Source organism: Pseudoliparis swirei, chromosome 8, assembly GCF_029220125.1.
Source record: "Pseudoliparis swirei isolate HS2019 ecotype Mariana Trench chromosome 8, NWPU_hadal_v1, whole genome shotgun sequence".
Classification (NCBI taxonomy): domain Eukaryota; kingdom Metazoa; phylum Chordata; class Actinopteri; order Perciformes; family Liparidae; genus Pseudoliparis; species Pseudoliparis swirei.
The window spans coordinates 13816083-13838347 of NC_079395.1; the positions used below are offsets into that span (position 1 = coordinate 13816083).

At 44.5% G+C, this 22265-nt stretch overlaps 2 protein-coding genes across 4 annotated transcripts; one reads left to right on the forward strand and one right to left on the reverse strand.

Moving 5' to 3' along the window:
- Positions 1–544: 544 nt before the first annotated feature.
- LOC130198126 (microtubule organization protein AKNA-like) lies at positions 545–9622 on the reverse strand. The gene is made up of 21 exons (XM_056421215.1): positions 9418–9622; positions 7735–8933; positions 7529–7603; positions 7334–7445; positions 6707–6831; positions 6574–6633; positions 6295–6428; positions 6000–6192; positions 4710–4870; positions 4250–4408; positions 3799–3958; positions 3584–3678; positions 3246–3451; positions 3035–3149; positions 2379–2561; positions 2069–2175; positions 1795–1932; positions 1570–1668; positions 1185–1299; positions 914–1082; positions 545–774 (listed from the first exon to the last, which is right to left on the reverse strand). Exons 1-21 carry the CDS (start codon positions 9620–9622, stop codon positions 580–582), a joined length of 4005 nt encoding a protein of 1334 aa, XP_056277190.1. The 3' UTR covers positions 545–579.
- Positions 9623–12320: 2698 nt separating this feature from the next.
- Positions 12321–22257, forward strand: gpsm2 (G protein signaling modulator 2). Of its 3 annotated transcripts, XM_056420677.1 has the most exons (16): positions 12321–12489; positions 13630–13668; positions 15455–15795; positions 18143–18364; positions 18445–18580; positions 18683–18822; positions 18895–19018; positions 19228–19343; positions 19636–19791; positions 19902–20010; positions 20161–20290; positions 20358–20434; positions 20610–20798; positions 20934–21093; positions 21184–21377; positions 21508–22257. In XM_056420677.1, the coding sequence occupies exons 3-16, from the start codon at positions 15731–15733 to the stop codon at positions 21676–21678; spliced, it is 1989 nt and encodes a 662-aa protein (XP_056276652.1). In that variant the 5' UTR covers positions 12321–12489; positions 13630–13668; positions 15455–15730; the 3' UTR covers positions 21679–22257. The 3 variants fall into 3 exon arrangements, with proteins under 3 accessions (XP_056276652.1, XP_056276654.1, XP_056276653.1); XM_056420679.1 differs by lacking the exon at positions 15455–15795 and having other exon boundaries at positions 12322–12489; XM_056420678.1 differs by lacking the exons at positions 12321–12489; positions 13630–13668; positions 15455–15795 and adding an exon at positions 16547–16725.
- Positions 22258–22265: the final 8 nt, after the last annotated feature.

Below are 22265 nucleotides of genomic sequence, written 5' to 3' on the forward strand. Positions count from 1 at the left end.
AGATGATTTTACTTTATCTATACACCCCATGGCGTCTTGTGTGTATTGGATAGCTAACAGTTGTGGAGCAGGGGAAAGCAAAAAGGTTAGGTAACACAAGTGTACTGACAAAGATAAAGTTCATGTCCATTGCTTCATCTGCTGAGTGACTGGTTGTACTGAGTAGAGGTGACAACTGGATCACGTTGCTCCTCCGATCAACAATATTGTGTCAGAATGTGATTCTTTCCTCATAATAGTGGATATAATGTCTTTTTTGGGGTTATATTTTACACACAGTTGAGTAAAAAGTTGAGATGATGGAAGATGTTGTGAATAAAAGACATTAAATAAAAATATAAAAAGATACTTAAAATAAGCAAAATGCTCTCTGTCAACAAAAACATGGACAGCATTTATTTTAATTGTATTATTCTTACAAATTAGGATCAAAGCATCAATAATATACATGTTATAAAATCCAAATGTAATGTTTGATTTCAGACTTTTATATGTATACGTATAAACAACCATGTACAAATAACTTTACATAAAGAGATTTACATCAGCATCAGGCGTCACATGCCTGGAGGGAAGTGACTACAGAGTGAACTCATAACTCTGCTGGTTATAACGGGGTCTCCTGCCTCCTGGTGGCTGCGTGCTCTGCGCTCTCCGGTGAAGATGAGCCTCGGCCAGGTCAGCCGACAGTCTCCTGGCCATGCGGTCGGTGGTCCTCTTCATGCCGCGGGCCACCTCAATGGCCCGGTCTAGAGTCCTGTTCATCTCCACCTCCTAGAAAACAGTTCACAAACTTTCTAATGAGCTCATCATGTAAAAGATTTAACAGCAACAACGAATATCTTTACAGGGAGGATCTTTGAAATGTCAGAACGGTCAGCAGACGTCCATGTGAAGGGATGACTCATCTCACCTTGGTCCCTCTGCGTCTCCCTGACCGGCTGCCGGTCCTTGAGGGCCCTGATGCTGGAGACGGTGTCCGCTGGAAGTACACATTACTGGGCAGGAGAGCCGTGTCTGACTGGGTGGAGCGCTTTCTGTGATGGGGCAGGGACCGCAGAGGCGGCTCCCTCACTTTATAGCTGAGGACAAATATTCCACTTGAACATAACTATAACATCTAATAACACTATGGAGGAAACCAAACGCTTTCAGTGAGTGGTGTGTTTGAGTCCCTCGTTTACCTTGCAGGCAGGCTGCTGGAGGAGGCGTAGCTGACCTGGAGCAGGGGCTTCTGAAGAGACGGAGAGGGGAAAAGAGACCACCTCTCTTTGGAGTCAAAACTCTCCATGGTGGCTGCTCGGGAACATCACAAGCACTACAGTGTGTGTACCAACACAATACTGCACATATTTACAGCCCTGGATTTAGTTTTGCCGTTTCGAGAAAGAACATTTATGACGACGATGTTTTGTCTCTGCCCTGTTTCACAGTTACTATACAGCTTTTCTAGAGAGTTGAAATCGCATGTATTCATCTACAGTACATACAGTATATATATATATATTAATTAAACACAATGACCCGTAGATGTTGACGTGATAAATATTAGATGATAAAGTCACTTACTTTGTGGTCTTTTCTTCGCATGGCTGTCAGACGCCTTTCCTTCTTTTGAAATGGAGCTGGTCAGACCAGATGTTTTCACTGAGCCATTTCCCTCTAACCCTGAAGGAGCATAACACACAATATTTAATACAAGATCCCCATGTAAATAATACACATAATAAGAAATTCATCAATCAAATGTTCTGGATGTGTGTAGAGAACTGTGAAAGCCAGCTGCGGTCTGACCTCTGTTGGACTGCAGCGCCTCATGAAGTTTATATTGAGTTGCAGGTGCAGAGTGCACACTGCCTCTCCTGCTCTCTGCAGGTGAATTGTGGAACTGCAACATGATCTCCGAGCCAGCTGTGCCCCCGCTGTATGTACCTGGAGAGCGGATGGTCCGAAGTACCATAGGAGACGATGGAAGAAATACACAAACACACACGTGCAGATGTTGAGACACACTTTGAGACATGGAGTGTGTAGCTGTCATTTGCTTATTAGTGTTTTGTGGAGGAACCTTTGCTCTTGCTGGGGTCCATGTCCGAAGAGATCCAGTCCTCTATCCTCATCTGACTGGAACTGAGATGGCTCACATTCTGTGTGCTACTCGATGGCTTCCACACACTAGACGTTAGAAATATCATTGTTATGACTGTTTAATTAATAATCAATAAATGGTAAAAACATGACAGCACTATCGTGGACCTTCCTCTGATATTCAGCATCTGTATATCTGATGGAAGCTTCTTGCTGCACGTGCGGTTTTCTGGTTGTTATTCAACAATTATTTAAGGTAAATATCAACCAAATGTGGCATCAATACACACCTGTTGGAGGCTGGTCTGTGGTGGGTTCGCGGTCTGGTTTTAGACTTGCGCTCCTGATGATCCTTTTTGTATTGAGAGGTGAGATAGTCCATTTTCTGTGCTAGGTGAGGCAGCTGGACCAAGCCCTCCTCCAGGTCCTTCTTCAGCTGGGACACCTCAGACTGCAAGGCCAGGATAGTCTCACTAAACATGAAAACACACACAGATAAACAGATGTTCACTGTGTAATTAAGCAGTCTGTGAGCGAGTTTGGCTTCTCATGCTCCGGAGCTCCTGAGTCTTGTCATGTTTTCAAGCCAGAAGAGGGTTTTTTAACTCTGGGTTTCTGTCTCTGGGTTTAAACTCTGTTTCCTTGTGCTCAGATGAATCTCTGCCTGTCAACCTGCTGTTCTGGACTCTCAGTCTCCTGCCTGCCTGCTCACTCTCTTCCTGTCAATCAAGCCACATGGATCCGCCCCAAGAACATGTAACCGCTGCCTAGCTCTAGCCCATCGGCTGTTTTCTCCATTCTGAAAACCAAGTTTCCAACAAACCTTGTAACCTGCTTTCAGAGTCTGTGTGGTGCGTCTTGGGTTCACAATACTGAATCTAACATAACGTTCTCGTTTTCAGCAGTCAACCACCAACACGTGCAGCTCCTCCGCATATATACCTACCTTTTACAGGAGCAGGAGTACAGTGGACATCCTCTCTCTTCTGTATCCATGGTAGTGCTGAGTACAGGTTCAGACACGTGGTGATGCAGCTGGGCAGGCAGGCTGCGTTCAGCTCCTGTGTGCAAGTTGTTTGGAAGTGTTCATTATGACAGTAATGACCAGATAAAATGAGATAGAAAGATAATGTATTTATGCTGGCAGATTAGCTCACCCTGCAGCCTGACTGAAGGCTCCTTCGTGGTGCTCTCCACCCACCGCTCCACCGCTGCTGCTGCACCACAGGACTGTGTTTGGACGGATGGCGCGGGACTGGCCCATCGCCGGCTAGTGAGTGAGGCTGACTGGATGGCTGTCTGCAGGTCGGAGCCGGAGCCTTCGCTCTCTGAGCTACTTAAAGCATCATTCTGGGTCGGCCCACTGCAGATGGGAGGATGAAACTCAAGTTATTCCCAAATTGATATGTAGATTGTGAGTGTGCATCAACAGCTGCTAATTGTATTATTTACTCCAAACATGTATTGCATTGATGCTGTGTATTTCGCTTTGTACCTTTCTGTGAGAAGATTAGGTTGAAACGGTCCAGAGGCGGATTGATTCAAGTAGGAACTCCCAAATCCACTGTCGGTCTCTGGACTCACGCGCCTCTGCACCCCAGACAACCACAGTTGAAATAAGGCCGCCTATGTAGCCACTGTAATGTAAACACCATCCAAGAAAATCTGCGGCACAACAAACATGAGACAAACCAACTCTCTGTGACGGACCTGTGATAGAGACGAGGTGTTGAGAGGAGGCTCTGAGAGAAGGTGGCTGTCTGAGTCTCTGGGGGCATCAGCTGAAGACGAGACCACCACAGCCAGACTCACACAATCACCCCGATTACATTCACCCACTGGGTCCAAGACACTATCCGGGGTGCTATGGCTGCAGCAACAACAACAACAACAAGTGACATATTTTTAGATTTAGGAGTCGAGTTGGGGAAGTGTGAGGTTTTCGGGAAAAAGTACTTAAACAGTATTACATGGAAAGCATTGCATGTTACGCCTACTATTCTTGGTAATGTAGATGTTCCCTATTTCTAGATTAACAGATTACAGGATATATCACTTTAATGAGACATATATTATTTAAGAACTACGCAGTATAGATACACCACAAGAGAGTCACAGCTCTTTTATATGGCCAGGTCAAATTGAATATCCCATCACTGACCTGTCGCGTGTCCACTCCCTCTGTCTAGAGGATGAGCTGCTTCGGCTCAAGTATGCTAAGATGCTGCTGTGATCTATCACCTCTGAGGAGACAGAGCTCCTCTCCTCTTCAGCTTGCGTTGTCTGGATGTCCTGTCCTCCCAGAGAGCCCGGTGAGCCCCTGAAGCGGGACAGAGAAGAAAACCTGCACAGTCACACAGAGACACTCGGTGGAACCGAACACCAACACCGCACCTGCAACACTATCTGCTCGTGGTAAGGCTGAGAGCCTGGTGCCTTTTATTTGAGCCCACACACATGCAAGTGCCACCCAAAACAAAACGCCACTCAAAACACAATACAGTGAAACATGCTCACCAGTTGTGTATTACTCAATTTTTACAGATGGAAAAGTACCTGTTTCAATACATGATTAACACTGTTATAATATTGTTGGACTTTAAAATAGTTTTAAATAGCACCTTGAATAGCAGTACTTGTGTCCAGTATCTGTCAGCAAGTCAGTCTGCTGGAAACCCTCATCTCCATGGACTTCACTGGCCTCCTCGACTTCCTCCTCTTTTCCTTCCTCTTTCTGTGTCTCCATTTTATAACCCACAGTGGAAAAACCTGCACTTGGGCCCTGACACATGAGACCCATACAGATAATTTGCGGTTAGTGTCATTTTACACAGACACACATTCACCATTTTGTCTCGAAGATAATTTATCACAATAAAATGTGCAGGTTGTGGGTGCTTCAAATGGGCTTCTACTCTTCAGCCCAGCGCAAGACGCACACAGGCTGGAATATATACAACTAGAAAAGGCTGGATGCTGGATTGCAGGCTTTATAATAATGACTATAATGTATTAAAGGGTTATTACAAGCGTATACTACACTGGCTAAAATGTGTGTGAAGAACGTGCAGTAGTAGGATTAGTTTTGAAAGTGTGAATGGTTCTAATCCATATGTATGTTATATATTAAAGATATGGAATATTTTTTATTTATTTCGAAAAGCTGACGCTAGACTGCATTGCTTTCTATTATCTGTATGAAGAAGGTGAGGTAGAGGGGCTAGAGAAAGGGTTAAATTCTCATGAATGTCATTGATGATTTGATTCATACCGATCATATGATTCCCTGTTCTTTCCTGCCTTTGATTTGTAAAACTTGTTCCATTGCTAGTTTCCTGTTAACGTACAGTAGGAGTTGGGAGCATTTTTTTTTTTAACGCCTCATCCTAATCTTCCTTAGATAAGATAAAGCTAAAGTACATGTTCTCAATGGGGTTTTATTTTGAAGATTGGCGTAGTGATGCTAAGTTACTCCTCGGTCAGTGGTAATTGCAAAGAGTTGAAGCTGAGGTATTCTTCTCATACTCCGGCTTCCCAGACATAAATAACCTTGAGACAACCCATAAATATTTTACGTGAGGAATTTAGGACCCACTGATGAACACATTGTGTTAAATGTGTTCATCAGTGGGTCCTAGATTCCCAGAGTGTAGGAGCAGGTTAGAAAAATGACTCCTTGTGTTTTGTTGTTGTCACTTGACATGAGTGCTCATGAGGCAGTTGGTCGTAGTTCCTGTCACTTTAAGGGTAATAAGCCAAATGTGTAAGTCAGTTTGTGTCCAGAGCAACTTTATATCGAAGAGCATAAACGTTGCTACATTTTGACGTTAAATTTTGTACGAAGAGTACAAAACTTTGTGGGAAAGTGGACAGGTTAAAGATAATGTTTTGAGAAGATTGTTGTTGGTTACCTCATGCAGGGCTGGTGGAGGTGAGGGTGATGGCGTGCAGAGAGGACTCAGCTTCATGTGCAGCTTTTCTCTCATGGGTGTGGGAGTGGAGCATGAATGTGGTGGAGAAATCTGCTCACACACATGTTTGTCTATCATCTCCTTTATGTCCTCAAGTTGCATCCCTATCCTGAATATGTCTCCCTCCACCTGCCTGCACACGGTTTAACATACACAAAATGCACACGCGACAATGAATACATTAACATGCTACTGACACATTCACACTGGTGAAAAGGCTCTTTAACTCTTGGACCTGTTTGGGTCAAAGATGCCGGTTCTCCGGGACCGGCCCATGTAGCGTTGCATCTCCAGAGCTCGGTGCTGTTCCTTCTTACTGATGTACTCTCTTTCCAGTTGGTCCTGAGCCTCCATAATGCTCCTCAACATCTGACAATGGACATATTTTACGTATTATATTGACATGCAAGAGAAAATGTAAATTATAATGCACCACACACAATTGTGATGTCCTATATTTCTATATCCAGTGCATTTTATAAAGAACTACAAATAGGAAGTCAACAATACTTACCATTTGCTGTTCTGCTGTGCTCACTGACATGATGCTCACACTTAATTTAAATTCTTCCACCTGAATAGAAGAGGGCTCATAAATGTTTTTGTGCATTTGGTCTTGTAATATCCCGGCCCATCTTCACACGCACCTTCTGCATGAAGTGGCTGATGATGTCTGTCAGCTCGGCAGTCATTCGTTCACCATCACTGGGACTCTCCTCCGGCTGGCTGCAGGATGTTGTGTTCATCACTTGATCGTTGCTCTGGGGTTTTTCTAAAAACAAAGGAAGATTGGAGTAATAAAAAAACAAATATAGGCCATCAGAATATGAGCAGTATGTCCTTGATGAAGAGTCTTTGATGAACTTCCACATTTACATCTCATTGAACAAATTAGTAAAGATAAAGGAAATTAGATTATTCTTTTTTTTCTGACCTGTCGATTCATCATCAATGCATTTAAAGAAAGGGAGCGAACATTGTATACTTTCAGTGTATATAAACCAAAAAGTGTTACTTTGCTAATTATTACAACATACACATGATGCCTGATGACACAGAAATCAATAGTGAATAGTGTGGTTTGGTTGTTTAGTTTACAGGAATAGTTTTCCTCTTAATTAAAATGCTCCAAAAGCTAAGAACAGGTGTCTGTCTCACTAGAATGTTGTCATCTGACCCCATTTGTCTCTATGGAAACCAGTTGCACTTCACTGAGTATGTGCAGGTATCGTGATGCAAAGTCATAATATCAGATGTCGGACAGATAGACGTACCTGATGGGTGAAGGTGAGAAGTCACGGATCCGAGATGGCTTCTCTCAACTAAGTTACCCTGATGATCTTCATCACACTCGGAATAAAACATCAATTCTGAGGAGGGTTGAGCCTGGAAAGGAGATCCATAAACTTGTAACTTGCATTAAAACTGTGACTGAAATTTCTCTGAGATTAAGTTAACGCTTTACTTACGTTGGTTCCTGTTCTCATTTGATCTATACGGTTCTCTGCTTCAGCATATTTAGTTAGTAATTTATCATATTCAGCCTGAGGAAGACATGTGGAATGAAACAAGTGTTAATCCGACAATGCGAAGCATTCATATATGTTATTGTTTGAGGACAGAGAGGCAAAGGGAATCAAAAGGCTTCCAGGTGTAAACCCTGAATGTTTTCTACCTGCAGGTGAGACACCAGTGCTGGAGCAGGCTGTCTGTCCTCGTCTTTGAAGACATAGGGCTTCACTGAAGGCTGGACTGAATCCTCCAGGACTCTGCTGACCACCCCTAACATCTCTGGAGAGGACTGGGCTCTGTGCATGGCGCCGGGGCTCTGAGGAACAGGTCTGGCCGGTCCATTTGGAGTTTTGGGGATTTTGACCTTGGGGGCAACCTGAGAGAAGTCAGGGAGTGGGTAATGGACTTGGCCTTGACCATACTTCATCTCACTGAAGGACCTGGTGCGCACAAGTGGGACTCTCTGAACCTGCTCATCCTCTTCGGCCTGTTCCTGCTTCTCTACATCGAGGGCGCTTGTATCCCCACTGGCCTGTTGTGAATGTTTACATGCAGCGCTGGATGTACTGCTGTCAGAAGTGGCAGCGGTGACAGCAGTAATTTCCCTTCCTTCTTCTTCCTCTAAACTAGATTGTCTTCCTGAAGCACTTTTCTCATCAGTCCTGTCAGAGCAGAAACTCTGATTAATCTCAGAACTACGAGCAGGGCTGTCTGAGCGATTGGTATTAATCGTTGAGTTGTTGTGTGTCGGAGCCCAGCTGAAAACAGTGTCATCCCCGCTCTCCAATAGGGACACCTCTGGCAGGGTCTCCGCCTCGATCAGCCTATGGGGTCGCAGCAGCTCCTCCTGGGAGAAGTGTCGCAGCAACACCTGGTCGAGGTCGGAAGGAAAAGGGCACGATGGGGCGACCTCCCTCGGCTTGGAAGCGTCCAAAAGGTCGACCCGTTTGGTGTCGGCATCCTCGTGTGACAAAGCTGCTGGTTTCTCAGCGAGACGCTCAGCAGAAAGCAAGCGTTGGACGACATCATCTCGATCTCTTGTTTTACATCCAAGCACACCAGTGACATCAGGACTCTCATGAATCGTCTCCCGTCCATCAGAGCTCGTGTCGCCCTCGGAGGTCGCTGTTTGGTTGAAGTAGGGGCTCCCGAGGCCACAATCAAAAGGGAGGTCCTCCTGCTCCTCGTCACTAGTGTCTTGCTCCTCCTGCTTTAATGGCGGCTCATCTTGAATGGTGTTTGGTCTTTGGGCGGACACGTGCGACATGCTGCTCTTGGGCTTGCTCTCGACCACCATCTCACTGCTGATGGCACTACTGGAGTCTGAAGAGCTGACATCCAAGGCCGACAGCTCCGCGCTCCCTGCAAATGAAATGCCACATTAGAGGACAGCACAGGACAAGGCAAAAGGGACATATGACAACCTCGCACACATTTTGGGATCTGGAGTGCCTACCAACCTACAAACTGAGAAATAAGATGCCCGAGTGAGTTTTTTGCGGGCTGCCTGGATCAGGAAACAACAAGCATTTCAGATGTGGCTTCCCTTCCTACATGCAGCTCATTAGAAAATACCTCCTAGTATCTAAATATCTACTTTTGCAAAAGTGCACCCACTTATGGGCTGGTTTTTTAACATTACATCATGTTAATATGTAGTATGAACCTGAATATTAACATAACATTGATCCTTTCAGCCTTCCCACAAGGCAACTCAAATTGACTCTGTGACTCTGCCACATGTCAATAAAAAGGAACGAATGCTCCAAAGAATACAACAGATTGTCATGCTCACTGTTGTATAATATTATAACAAGAATTGATCAACGGTGACTTCAGGACTTACCACTGAGATGGATGCTTGGCTCGGAGGCAGCGGACTCGGCCTGGGACAGGCGTAAGGCTAACGAATTCTCCAAATCACTGAGGTGGAGACTTTCATCCTCACTCAGGTCGATAAAGATGCTCTGCCGAATGCACTTCTCCCAAAGCACCGTGGGCTTGTCCTCCACCTGAGCATCCTCATCCGATTCCTCTGCTTCTCCCTCCATGGACGCTTTGTCTTCACCTGTGGCAAAGACAGAGGGCAAGAAAGGAGGATGCGGCACGCGTTCGTCACTTAGCAACGCAGCAACGTGCGAGCAGACAACATTGGATCAAAACGTGCTACGCTGTCAATTATTTAACAATCAATGTATTGTGTGGTAGAGGTTTGTGTGAACAAGTGTGCACACTGTTTGTGTGGATAATGTTATGCATAATAACATACAAATAACAATATGTAGCCTACAGTAACGATTGCTGTCAGATATATGTAAAATAATTACAGTATGAATTTGAGATACATTTAAAGTGGCAGTAACTGTATTAAAGTACAATCAAATGCACTTGGTTGGACCTTTCTACCACTGGTGAGTGTGGCATGCTTTACAAGAAAGTAACAGGCACACTGCAGAGGCTGCTGTCAAAATAGCATGTTCACATGTCAGAGTCTGTCCTGCAATACTTTCTCATATTGTGACTTACTCTCGTTTAAACTGCTCCTTCAGCGCCGGATCCTCACGTCATCTTGCATCCCGCTGCAGCTCGTCTGTGTCTTTCCTTCTTGACATATGGTTTCTGGGACAGGTGTCGTGTCTGTAGCGACATTAATAATGTAGCCTGCGTCTGGAGCCGGGCTGGCAGCGTGCAGGTGGAGCCTCGTTGCCTAGTAACCGGCACCAAAAGAGCGGCTGAAGACATTAGTTTGTGTTAGCAGGCAAAACTATTTTAAACGATCAACCTCTGTGAATTTAAAGTGTTTATTGAGAGTCTTTTATAAGGGTTGAGTCACTTCACTTCATACTCAGCGGCCAAGTGGTCCTTTGTGCTCCGTGTATATTCTGATCGTTTGTTTAAGAGTAAAGTAGTTCACTCTTTCTACCAGTAGAGGGCAGTATACGTGTATTTAAAACATACATGTAGATATATTTATCCGTGTCTTTAAACTAGGTTATAGATACAGACGTATTTAATGCTGTTTATTTTCGATGATATTTGATGTTAATGGTTAATTTGCAACCCAGTTATATACATCATGCATGCACTTATTATATGTGTATCATTTTAGAACCAATCATTCCTACATGGAAGAGTGAGCACCTGTTGATCATGAGGAAATACATAAGTAAAAAATAAAGAGGCGGTTGGTTCATTCTTATCTGTGCTTCCCAGTTTTACCTTCATTACTATATCATCACTGCACCTCCGTCACTGTTACTGTCATACCGATTCATCATCTTCCGATTCAACCTTCTGTTTTAACTTAGCTGTCAGTGTCTTTGCCCCTACGACAAAATCACATCATCATAATAATGTAAAGAATGATACTGTGACACTGTGGTCAGGGGGTGGACTTAAAGAGTTATTGTAAAGTACGACTACTTTCACATTTCGAAGATGTTTCACATGGTTTATAGAAGTCAAATGATTGTTCTGCATTGTTGCATGTTTTTAGCCATATGTCTATATATGTGCATGCACATTTAGATACGTCATATTCATTATATGTGTACACACTTATCGCTGATTCTGATTATATAAATAACAATATATTAATAGAGGTAGTTTGCTGTTCCTGTAAAACTGAGCAACAGGGCTATTGAGTTCCCCAGGTCACATGTACATTTACATAGGTCATGACCTTCCTCAGCTAAGAGCAGTAGCTCACATGCACTTTTATCTGATCCAATGACACTCTTTGGGGAGGACTTCACATGGAAATGGATCACCATCACCATAACACATTAACAATATTGCACCACAAAGTGAGTATTTCAATATTTATATTTTAGTTTCAACTTCAGTGGCAGAAATTTATAAATGCTTTTTTCCCCACACTTTCACTAACTAATTAATATACGTTTTGCAAGAGGTTGTAAATGTGGCCCAACATCCGGAATGATTATAAGGTTATATGCCGTTAATAAGTTCCTGTTTCAATGAGTGTGCTGTAAGTAAATTAAGTTAACCTCTCTCTGTGTTGACACCAGCCGTCTTAACAAACTGGTTAGGAAGGCTGGCTCCATCATCGGCTGCCAGCTGGAGCACCTGGAACAGGTGGTGGAGAGGAGGTCGTTGAAGAAACTGGTGTCCATATTGGACAACCCGGACCACCCTCTCCACCACCTCCTACAGGGACAGAGGAGTACTTTCTCCAGACGTCTCCTCACGCTCCGCTGCCACAAGGACAGATACAGGAGAACATTCCTGCCGACGGCTATGAGGCTCTACAACAGTTCACCTCTTGCCAGATCACCCTAACCCTTCTTATATTTTGTGTTTTGTTTTTTTATTCTTGTGTGTTGCTGCTACTGACTCGACAAATTTCCCCTTGGGGATTAATAAAGTATATATCTATCTATCTATCTATCTATACGCTCAGTTTCCACAGCAAATGCTGAAACGGTTGGAATTTTAGTGACATTAATTTATTTAGCTCACCTTATCTGTAACTAAACTAAAAAACAAACGATCAGAACGTGCTGACTTCGCAAGCAAAAGGGTGTTAAAATGTGACAAAATCTGCTTGTCTGGCACTGACAGCCAGATAGTGATGATACGTCATGTCTTTTCTTTTCGAATCCAATGGTCCAATGACTGTTGTTCGGGGCGTGGCTACCTTTGAATGTCGCCTCCTGATTGGCTACTTGGCGGAACCCAAACAGGACCCTTAAGATTTTTCTTCCTTCCCATGGAAGTTAAATCTAAGTTTTACAAAAGGATAATGTAGTGTTACGGTTGTATTCACAGTTTGTCCCTAACTTACAGAAGGCTGTTTTTTAGTTTTTTAATCGACCTCGTGTTTTTATTCGTGTGAGAAAGTAAAGAGAAGAAGAGGAGAACTTAAGTCCCCATTGTTCGAACTGGATCGTCTAACGTAAGTTTAACAGCTAACATGCTAACAGCTAGCTCTCTGTAGCTGCACCACTGAGGCCAGTGAAGGCTGAAACAACTGCCCGAGGTTGTGCAGGTGTTGCACTTCTTACCGTCGCAAAGTTCACAATGCTCTCTTTAACCCTCGTGTCGCCTTAGGATTAATTTGACCCCATTCAATGTTTAATGTCGGTGTTCTTTCGGTAGTCAACAAACAAACATAAAGTGCCTCACACTTAAACTTGGAAAACAATATTAATTCTAATAATTTTCTGGAGGTTTTAATTGCTGGCGTCAAATTGAACCCAAAGGGTAAAATATGTTAGTAAATATAAAGGTAACAGGAGGGTGAAACATTGAATCGGGTCAAAATGACCCAAAGGCGACAGGAGGGTTAAAGCTTCCTCGTTGAAGAGTTAGGCTAGACATGTGGAAATTGGGATAATGTCATGTTTACATTCATATGAAACGTCGAAAATAATCAAAAACACAGTATTTTAAACCTTCCTATGTGGATATAGTTAAAAATGTTGACATCATAATTGTTAACTGGATTGTTCTTACATTATTATGTCCATTTTCACATGTATTTCTGCATTACTTGCACTAATTTATATGGCAGTTTAGTAATACACACACACACACACAGACACACACACACCTTTAGTATGTGGCACAACGTGTGTACCCTCAGTTGTCAGTTTATTAGGTACACTAAAACGTGATACAGTTTTGCGAGGAATATGAAACAATTAAAGTTTGTGTTGAAACTGAAAGGTGTCGATGTTAATATATGGTTATTTAGGAGGCTGTAGTTTGAGGTGCTGTTGAATATAATTGTTAGAGTGTTATAGTGTGATACCTATTTGTTCTTTCCTCTTTGAGGTATTAATTAGGTTTACCTGTTTTTTTTACTTAATAAACTGGTATATATGTATATATATATATATATATACATATATATCTCATCCTAAGAACTAAATCACTAAATCAAGTATTTCGTTTGAGTTTAGTTTAATTTTGTCCATAGTGTCTATAATTATGTACGGCAAAATACAAAAATATCCATACACTTCACCAAGTACTGCAACAACACTATATTTAGGTGCAACGTTATTTATGGTGACAACACTTTTCCTTGCAGGCTTCCCAGATTTCCTGTTCCTGTGTGGAAGACTTACCGGTCAGTATCCCTGTACTTATGCAGTATTTTCTTTCTTTTGTTTTCGCGCAGGCTTTTGCTGGCTCATGCTGTAATGCTGAGTGGCGTTTCCATATTTAGATTGTGCTCTCAGTGTCAGCAGTAATTTTAGTGCATCAAGGGTCTGTGAGCACAATGACAATAGATCCCATGTGCTGTGTGTTTAAGGTGAAATCATGTCCCGCTTGTGACTGAGGAGTCACTGGTTACCTGCCAAGTGGCTGTCAATAACAAAACAACCTCTGGTTTCCTTTGATGCTCCTTCAGTCATGGCTCACGTCTTCCTGTGACACACTTGTTCATGCTTACTGTAGCTTTGTGAGCAGGGCAGGTCTCTTAAACACACCCAGTTGGCATACAATGGTGGAAAATGCTGCGCCAACACTGGCACACATCAATTGGAGATTATAAAACTGCAGGAACATGTACTGCACAGACTCCCAAAGCCACGGGCTTCAGTTTGCGTTATTACTGTTCACATTCACGTAGCAACAGGAAGTCTGGGCTGGCCAAAGGGGTGATTTAATTCCCTTTTTATTTTTATATTCAGGACGGGTTGATTACAACACAATAATTATAACCTTATTTTTGTTGCAGAAACTCTAAAATGTCTCGTTAATTCAAAGTTTTAGTGTAAAATGTCTACTACCATTCATACTTTGTTATTTAGTATTTTTATTAAGATAGATTTGCTGACCTTAACATTAGTTGAACAAGATATTCTGACACCAACCAGTTGAAGCGATTTCCGTCTGTTTTGGTTGTCATCAGTTATTCTTCTGGCAGTTTGAGCTCAGCTGATCCAACACGAGGAACTGCTCAGCAAGCCTATAGATCAGAGGTCCTCATCCAACGTACTTTATCAACACTGGCCTCCGTTCTATGTACCGTAAGTGAAACAGGGCCTGGGTTAATAAATAAAACACACATCTGACAATAGTCAACATTTTAAGTAGTATTAGAATAAGAAAATGCAGCATACGTTAGGTGGCCTTTCTTTAAAGTGAGGCTAAATATATTTAGTTGGCTGGAAAAAATACACAATGGTGGCCGATTAATGCCCAATATATTAAATGCAAATCCAATACCATGTGCTTTAACTCTCTGGGAAGTTTCTAAATATACAGACTGCTCCATTTCCATTTCTTTCTTCTCTTTAAGCACAGACTCAGTTCACCAATTGCAAAGTGGTCTGCTCTATTTCCCAATGTGTCTTTGTGGGGAGAGCATTATGGGTTAAATTTGGGGGACAAATTGGGTGTGGCTAATATGACCTCATGGAGAAATGAGGTAATGGTTGGCTCTGGTCTTTGCTCGGTGGTCCATCTTATCCATGCAGCTTGTTTCCTTGGGTGGAAGTAGCGCTCTGCGCAGTCGGTGCTTCTGTTTTTGTTTTGCTTCTCTCAGAGCTTCACTTTTAATTTAGCCAGCTTTTGTTTTGATAAATCAAGCGACAGTTTGCTGGCTTCTCTTTCTCTTTCCAGCGACTACATCCTATTTGCATTTACGCTCTCCGGTTATGATTTTTTTCTCTTCCTGCCATGTCTGCTTGCATAAGTTCCATTCTTAAGTGACATTCCTAACTTTTTTTAGAGCTCATCTTCAAGCCTCGATGAATTGAGTGACAGCTCGCCTGTGTTGACCCCCAACCATTCACTCTCGCTCTCCGCCCGCCCCGCTTGTGCTGGCTGCTGTTTGGTTGGTGTTGCCATGGCAGCGTGTGGCCGGAATGAGGCTTCACGTACAGCGTCTTGTGTTCTCTTCACAGAGGGCCACCGGTGAGCCTGAAGTGGCGCAAAGCACACGGTCACGAACGCAGCCGCGTGGACTGAGGCTCGGGACTCTGCAGCTCTGTCTCACGCTCATGGGGTTACCTTCCTCCGGCACCACTCAGCAGAGGGACGGTCACAGACTTGACCACCTTGTGTGACTCCTCGTGTTTCACCGAAGATCTTTTTGGCTCTTTTTTTGTCATCCTTTTTTTTCCCGCAAGCGATTTTTTTCGGGAACGAAACTGGGATTTTCCCTCATATTATGCACATCAATGGAAACCAGTGGCTCAGTGGTTAGCACGGGAAATGAGGAGCAGTCCTTTCATGTCCGCTACAGGTAGGAATCGTTCCTCTCTTAACGAAGGTATGTCTGTGGAGAAGATGTCCTGGCTCTGTTTTTAACGTGTTGCTCTCACTCGTTCGTTTCAGAAGGGACTGTACATTAACTAATGGTTGTTGGTTCACAGAAGAAAACCTCCTTTTATTTCATTTTTTGTTATGCTCGTTACAAAAGATGTGTTTGGTGTTGCCTTGTTGATAAAGTGATGGTATTGTGTGTAATATGGAATTGAAATGTGAGACGTAGTTATAGAGTGGGAGGTCTGTTTTGGTGCTTTGTGAGTTTGTTGACTCAAGGCAGGCACAAGTCCCAAAAAGGCATCCGCCAGCTGTCCATCCATCCCCAGGTAAAGAGCTCTGGCAGCAGGTGTGACTTGCTCCAGCTGGCTTCAATATTTAACGAGCCCTAAAAAATTCATCACTGCTCGCTTTGTTTTTTTTGCGACACGCGTCTCCAGTTTATTTGGATAGAGGGTATATTTCTCCGATGGACACTGCTGTCAGGTAGTTGTTGTTAATGACTTTAATCCAATAAACTTCCCTCCAGAGGCTGTTTGTGCCCGACACATCCAATAAATCTATTTAGCACTTCCCCAACCGACGTAATCTGTCGGGTGCGCAGTCTACAGCCTTAATCTCAGGTGACCCGGTCAGAAGAGGGAGCTTTAGAGACGGGCAGATTAGCTAAGAATATGCTGATTGTGCAGTTTCCTTGCTGCCATGCATTGGAAGGCAATATTGTCACCCGTGTCTCCTTGAAACGTTTCTGTGTGTGAAGCTATAGTAGCGCCATGATGTCGGATGACGAATACCTTTGATGTCACAGGAAAGGAAGGATGTTTTTGTTTTTTATTCTCAACATTGTCTCAGACGTAACTCGGCAACAAATAAGATGCTGATCACCGTTTGAGACGGACTACGACATGGAGTTGAGTTTGAAGTTGTTTTGGGATACCTCGCTAGATGCCTGTCAGAAGTCCCATGTGCTGCTACTGCTGCTGTTGTTGTTGTTGTTGTTGTTGTTGTTGTTGTAAGATACACAAAGCAAGCAGGATGGCTAGCATTTGCCACTGTATTTGCTACAGTGTCGGAAAAGTATTTTGGCAATTTAGTAAACCAAAAAGCTTTAAAAATGTATTTCCACGAGCTTCACTGACGACTCAGAACACCGTGTTTGCCTTTGTTTACCAATCCTAACCGAGCCGGATGACCAAACAGCTACTTTGTTGGCTGTTTCTGTGTCATTTTGACGATGTCAGCTATAACGTCATGCCAGGAATCCCCCCTAGAGAGTGTGACTTTACATGCGTGTTTCTGGGTCTGTTCTGCAGAGCTTTCAGACCACCTTGGTTTGGGTACATGAGGGAAGCTTGACACAAACAAACTGAACAGCCTGAAGCCGATCTCGTCCCAACAATGCAGTTTCCTGAGAAACAAAAGTTGTCAGCCTGAGTGTTTGCTTCTCACACACACACGACATAGTCTAAAGATAATCCATGCGCAGATAAACAACTACCAGCCATTATCTGACACTCCCTTTCACTGGCCTTGAAACAGCGAGCCTCACATAGCGAGGCGTGGTTACAGTGATCTCAGAACGCACGATTCTAATTGCATGTTGATTATTACTTCCTGCACTCCCCAATGCAGATCCTCTTAACCCTCCTGTTACCTTCACATTTACTAACATATTTTACCCTCGGGGTCAATTTGACCCCAGCAATTAAAACCTCCAGAAAATTATTAGAATTAATATTCTTTCCCAAGTTTAAGTGTGAGGTACTTTATGTTTGTTTGTTGACTACCTAAATAGCCCTTTAAATATAAAAAAAGTTGATATTTGACACAGTGAAAAACAGCCTGGGGTCAAATTGACCCCAAGGAACACCGACATTAAACATTGAATGGGGTCAAATTGACCCGAAAGGTAACAGGAGGGTTAAGGCACAGCTCGAAATACGTACAGTTGTAAAGCAAAGCTAATACACAGGGGAATGATAGCATGGTATACTTTCCACATTTCTACCTGATCGTTGCTTCATTTGACTGTAAAATGAACCCTCTTCACTTGAGGCATTGAAGAAGGATGTGAGCTCTACCATAACAAACAGACCCCAGTTTGAACTATTGTTCTCTGGAGGTGGAAGGAAGGAGCTAAAAGCCCTCTTTCCAAGCAAAGGCGTTTCCCCCTGCTTGTAGATTTCAGTCGGAGAGGATCTATCTCGCCACAAATGCTTCATTAATGGGCTTTAATTGTGTCTTTGAACGCTTGATACTTCGGTGCTGCTCGGTTCAAGCAGCCGGCCACGTTGTTGTTCAACACGTTGTTGTTCTTTCTGCTCCAGGATGGAGGTGTCCTGTCTGGAGCTGGCGTTGGAGGGCGAGCGGCTCTGTAAGGTCGGCGACTACAGAGCGGGCGTCTCCTTCTTTGAAGCGGCCATCCAGGTGGGCACAGAGGACCTGCAGGTGCTCAGCGCCATCTACAGCCAGCTCGGCAATGCCTACTTCCACCTGCACGACTACGCCAAGGCCCTGGAGTTCCACCGGCATGACCTCACCTTGACCAGGTTGGACCTGCACAAGAACCCCACCACTAACTGATCGTGACTACATATGAATCATCACTAACATCCTGCGCGATCCACAGGTCTATTGGAGACCTGCTCGGAGAAGCCAAAGCCAGCGGGAACCTCGGCAACACGTTGAAGGTGCTGGGGCGGTTTGACGAGGCTGTGGTTTGCTGTCAGAGGCACTTGGATATAGCCAGAGACCTTAATGACAAGGTGAGGCAGCAGCTTCTCAAGCCCACTGGTGGGGATGTGTCGGGGGGGAATCGGGAGACGTCCACCTTCAGCCCTGACGTGTTGCTCTTTTATTTGTGTCAGGTGGGTCAGACGCGAGCTCTGTATAACTTTGGGAACGTGTACCATGCCAAAGGCAAGAGCATCTGTTGGAGTGGAGCTGAGCCTGGAGATTTCCCAGAGGAGGTCATGATGGCACTGAGGAGGGCGGCTGAGTACTACGAGTAAGTGACTGTGCGGTGCCGGCCAATATGTGCAGGGGATATTATTTTGATACAATGTCTTTCTGCTTCCAGGGCAAACTTGGCGATAGTGAAGGAGCTCCGAGATCGCGCCGCTCAGGGTCGGACCTACGGCAACCTTGGCAACACGTACTACTTATTGGGAAACTTTCGCAGAGCGGTAGCTTCTCACGAACAGGTTGGTGCAACCCTCAAAGACCCTTCCATTAGAGTTTGTCATAGTATCGTCTATCATAAGTATAAAAGCCCTATTAAAAAGAATGTTTTCATAAGTCTGCAGACTCCATAGATAAGCTTTACAACTGTTCCTCAGAAACACATGTTATGATTTACTGTTAGAGTAACTCATGACAGAAGTATCTTTTGACTGTCCCTTCCTCTGAGCAGCGCCTGCTCATAGCCAAGGAGTTCGGCGACCGCTCGGCAGAGAGACGCGCTTGCTGCAACCTGGGGAACGCCTTCATCTTTTTGGGGGAATTTGAAGTGGCAGCTGAGCATTACAAGTAAGCCACACTCCCTCCATACGTCTCTCTTCCTACATATTAAGACATGTTGGCTGTGGTGTGATAAATCATCTCTGTTGAAAAACCACATTTGGGAATGTTGCACAATAAAGCATAAATACAGCTTTAGTTTTTCCATGGGCATCTTAAAACACGTCTCTGTGATAACTGCATTACTTAATATTTTGTTCCCAGACTTCTGAGAAAGCGAGCCTGTAATGTAAGAAGCCAGAGGAAAGTATTGATGCCTTAGTCTTGAACCAGCTTGTTTGCATGTTTGCTTGTTTTTCAGGAGGACGCTGCAGCTGGCGAGGCAGTTGAAGGACCGAGCCGTGGAGGCCCAGGCCTGCTACAGCCTGGGCAACACATACACACTTCTGCAGGATTATGAGAGAGCCATAGACTACCACCTCAAACACCTCATCATCGCCCAGGACCTCAACGACAGGTACACACACACACACACACACACACACAGAATGCACACGTTCACCATAGAAAGAAGAATTCCTCACATTTTCCTCCGTAAACATGTATTTAAATGTGTTTTTAATGCAGGATTGGGGAGGGCCGTGCGTGCTGGAGTCTTGGCAATGCGTACACTGCACTGGGGAACCACGACCAAGCCATGCACTTTGCTGAGAAACACCTGGAGATCTGCAAAGAGGTACACAATACAGAACAAGCAGCGTCTTTGCCTTCTTTTTATTATTTTTTACAGTGGAAACAATATTCTAAGCTATTTACAAAAAACAGGAAAATAAATCCTTCAGTAGTACATGAATCCGTTTGTGTGTGTGTGTTTTTTCTCTTTTAGACTGGAGACAGGAGCGGAGAGCTGACGGCTCGTATGAACGTATCTGATCTCCAGATGGTTCTGGGTCTCAGTTACAGCACTAATTGCTCCTCTATCTCCGAGAACAATGATGTCGACTACAGCCTGCATGGTCCGTGGTCCATCCCGTGTCTTCTCTAAACAGTGTCGTTTATATTGTTAACTGTTTGTGTTTATAGGAGCGAGGCCCAGGATGAGCAGAAGACGCAGCATGGAGAACCTGGAGCTCATGAAAATAACTCCAGACAAGATAAACGTAGGAACGTCTCTCCTGTCACACAAAGTCCACAACCGCACTTGATTTTCGAATCCCGCTTTGCTACTAGATTATTCTCACCTTTTGACCACAGATAGTTGGATGCTTTATCTTCCTCTTTCCCCCCCATGTTCTTCTGCACTGTGGTAACGACTCCCTTCCTGTGCGTTCTAAGGGTCAGAAGTGGAACGGCGACCTCCTGACCAAACAGTCCAAACCCTCCCTGGCGAAGGGCTCCTCCAAGCTGTTCTTTGTCAGCCGTCTACGTGGCAAGAAGTACAAGGCCGGTGGCTCCAGCAAGGTTCTCCAGGACACCAGCAACACCCTGGACACCAGCCAGACAGCCGCACAGGGCCCACAGAAGGTACCAAGTCCAGGGAGCGTCCAGCTGATGACCACACACACATGCCGAGGCCTCATTTAGTTTATTACGGCTACCGTCAGACCAGGCCGGTGCTGTTGAGCCGTTTCTCATGTTCAGGCTTCTGTACTTCATCAGCGGCTCAGTCCGGACATGCTTGGAGACGAGGGCTTCTTTGACCTGCTGAGCCGTTTCCAGAGCAACCGCATGGATGACCAACGCTGTTCAATACAGGACACGGGCAGCCGGTCATCGTTAAGCAGCGGCTCAGAATCGCCACCCACGGCCGTCAGAAAATGTGAGTGCATGTATTCACACTGAAGTCATCCGGCTCTCACAGTACAACCTACTTTTTACAGTGAAATAAAACTCCTCTGAAACTCTGTAGCTGTATCAGAGTCTGCCAACGTCTCTGGTGCCCACGGCCGGCGGCTAGAGGAGTCGTCGGCAGCGGCGGGGGGGAGCCTGCCCGGCCTCAGGCTCAAACAAAACAGCGACCGGGCCGTGCTCAGCCACCTGATGGCCAACGCCGACAACACTGAGCCCGACGACAACTTCTTCGATATGCTCGTCAAGTGCCAGGTACCCGACGTGACCACACGTTCAGCTCTACCGCTTCCTGGACAGCACAGTGCATTTAATGCAAAATAAAATTATACTGTGCTTTTCTAAACGGAGGCCTAAACTTCTCTTCCTTCCTCTTAACTACCAGGGTTCCCGCTTGGATGACCAACGCTGTGCCCCTCCCCCTCCACCAGTCCGAGGGCCAACTGTACCAGACGAGGACTTCTTCAGCCTCATCATGCGCTCTCAGGCCAAGCGGCTGGACGAGCAGCGGGTCAGTCTGCCGTCAGACGCCGCGGCCAGGCCCGGCTCCAGCTGAGCAAAGCACTAACGGGACAGGCTTTCTTTATCACCTCGTGGAGGTGTGGACAGCGTGGTGACCGACCGGTGGGTGGTCACTCACAAGAAAGCCTTGTGTGTCTTTCCATGTGTCCTTTTGGACAAAACAAAGCACTGTCAGCATTATATGTAGTATACAGTAAAACAGTATGAAAACATCTATTGTGGACTCTATCAGGGACAAAAGTGTTTTTTTTATTTATCCTTCCGTACTCATTTCACTGTATTTTTCAATACAAGTGCCGTTATGTTTGTATTTATTGTACTTTTTAAATTATTGTTATGATCTTTCCGCCCAACACGATGAAGTAATGTGGTTTTACTTACAGTGGTGTCTGAGTCATGGTGGACACAGAGGTACAGCAGCACTCTTTCCATGCGTTTTGTTTCTATGGGAGGTTTTAGAGGGTGGGGTTTGAGGTCCGGCTAAGGAAATGGTATTTTGAGCAAACTATTTGATAGAAGAGTGATATTAACCAATGTGTGGACAGCACTTATGCTCTTTGTACTAATAGATTCAACGATGCAGGAGGAATAAAGCCTTTAGCTTTTGAAACTGTTCAATGT

Coding starts and splice junctions, on each gene's coding strand:
- LOC130198126 (XM_056421215.1), bottom strand. CDS start 9,622: ATGGAGGGAGAAGCAGAGGAATCGGATGAGGATGCTCAGGTGGAGGAC. Junction 1,933..2,068: donor GGACCCCAGCAAGAGCAAAG/GTTCCTCCACAA, acceptor TCCGCTCTCCAG/GTACATACAGCGGGGGCACA. Junction 1,669..1,794: donor GGCGCTGCAGTCCAACAGAG/GTCAGACCGCAG, acceptor ATGCTCCTTCAG/GGTTAGAGGGAAATGGCTCA.
- gpsm2 (XM_056420677.1), top strand. CDS start 15,731: ATGGAAACCAGTGGCTCAGTGGTTAGCACGGGAAATGAGGAGCAGTCC. Junction 18,365..18,444: donor CATGACCTCACCTTGACCAG/GTTGGACCTGCA, acceptor CGCGATCCACAG/GTCTATTGGAGACCTGCTCG. Junction 18,581..18,682: donor CCAGAGACCTTAATGACAAG/GTGAGGCAGCAG, acceptor TATTTGTGTCAG/GTGGGTCAGACGCGAGCTCT.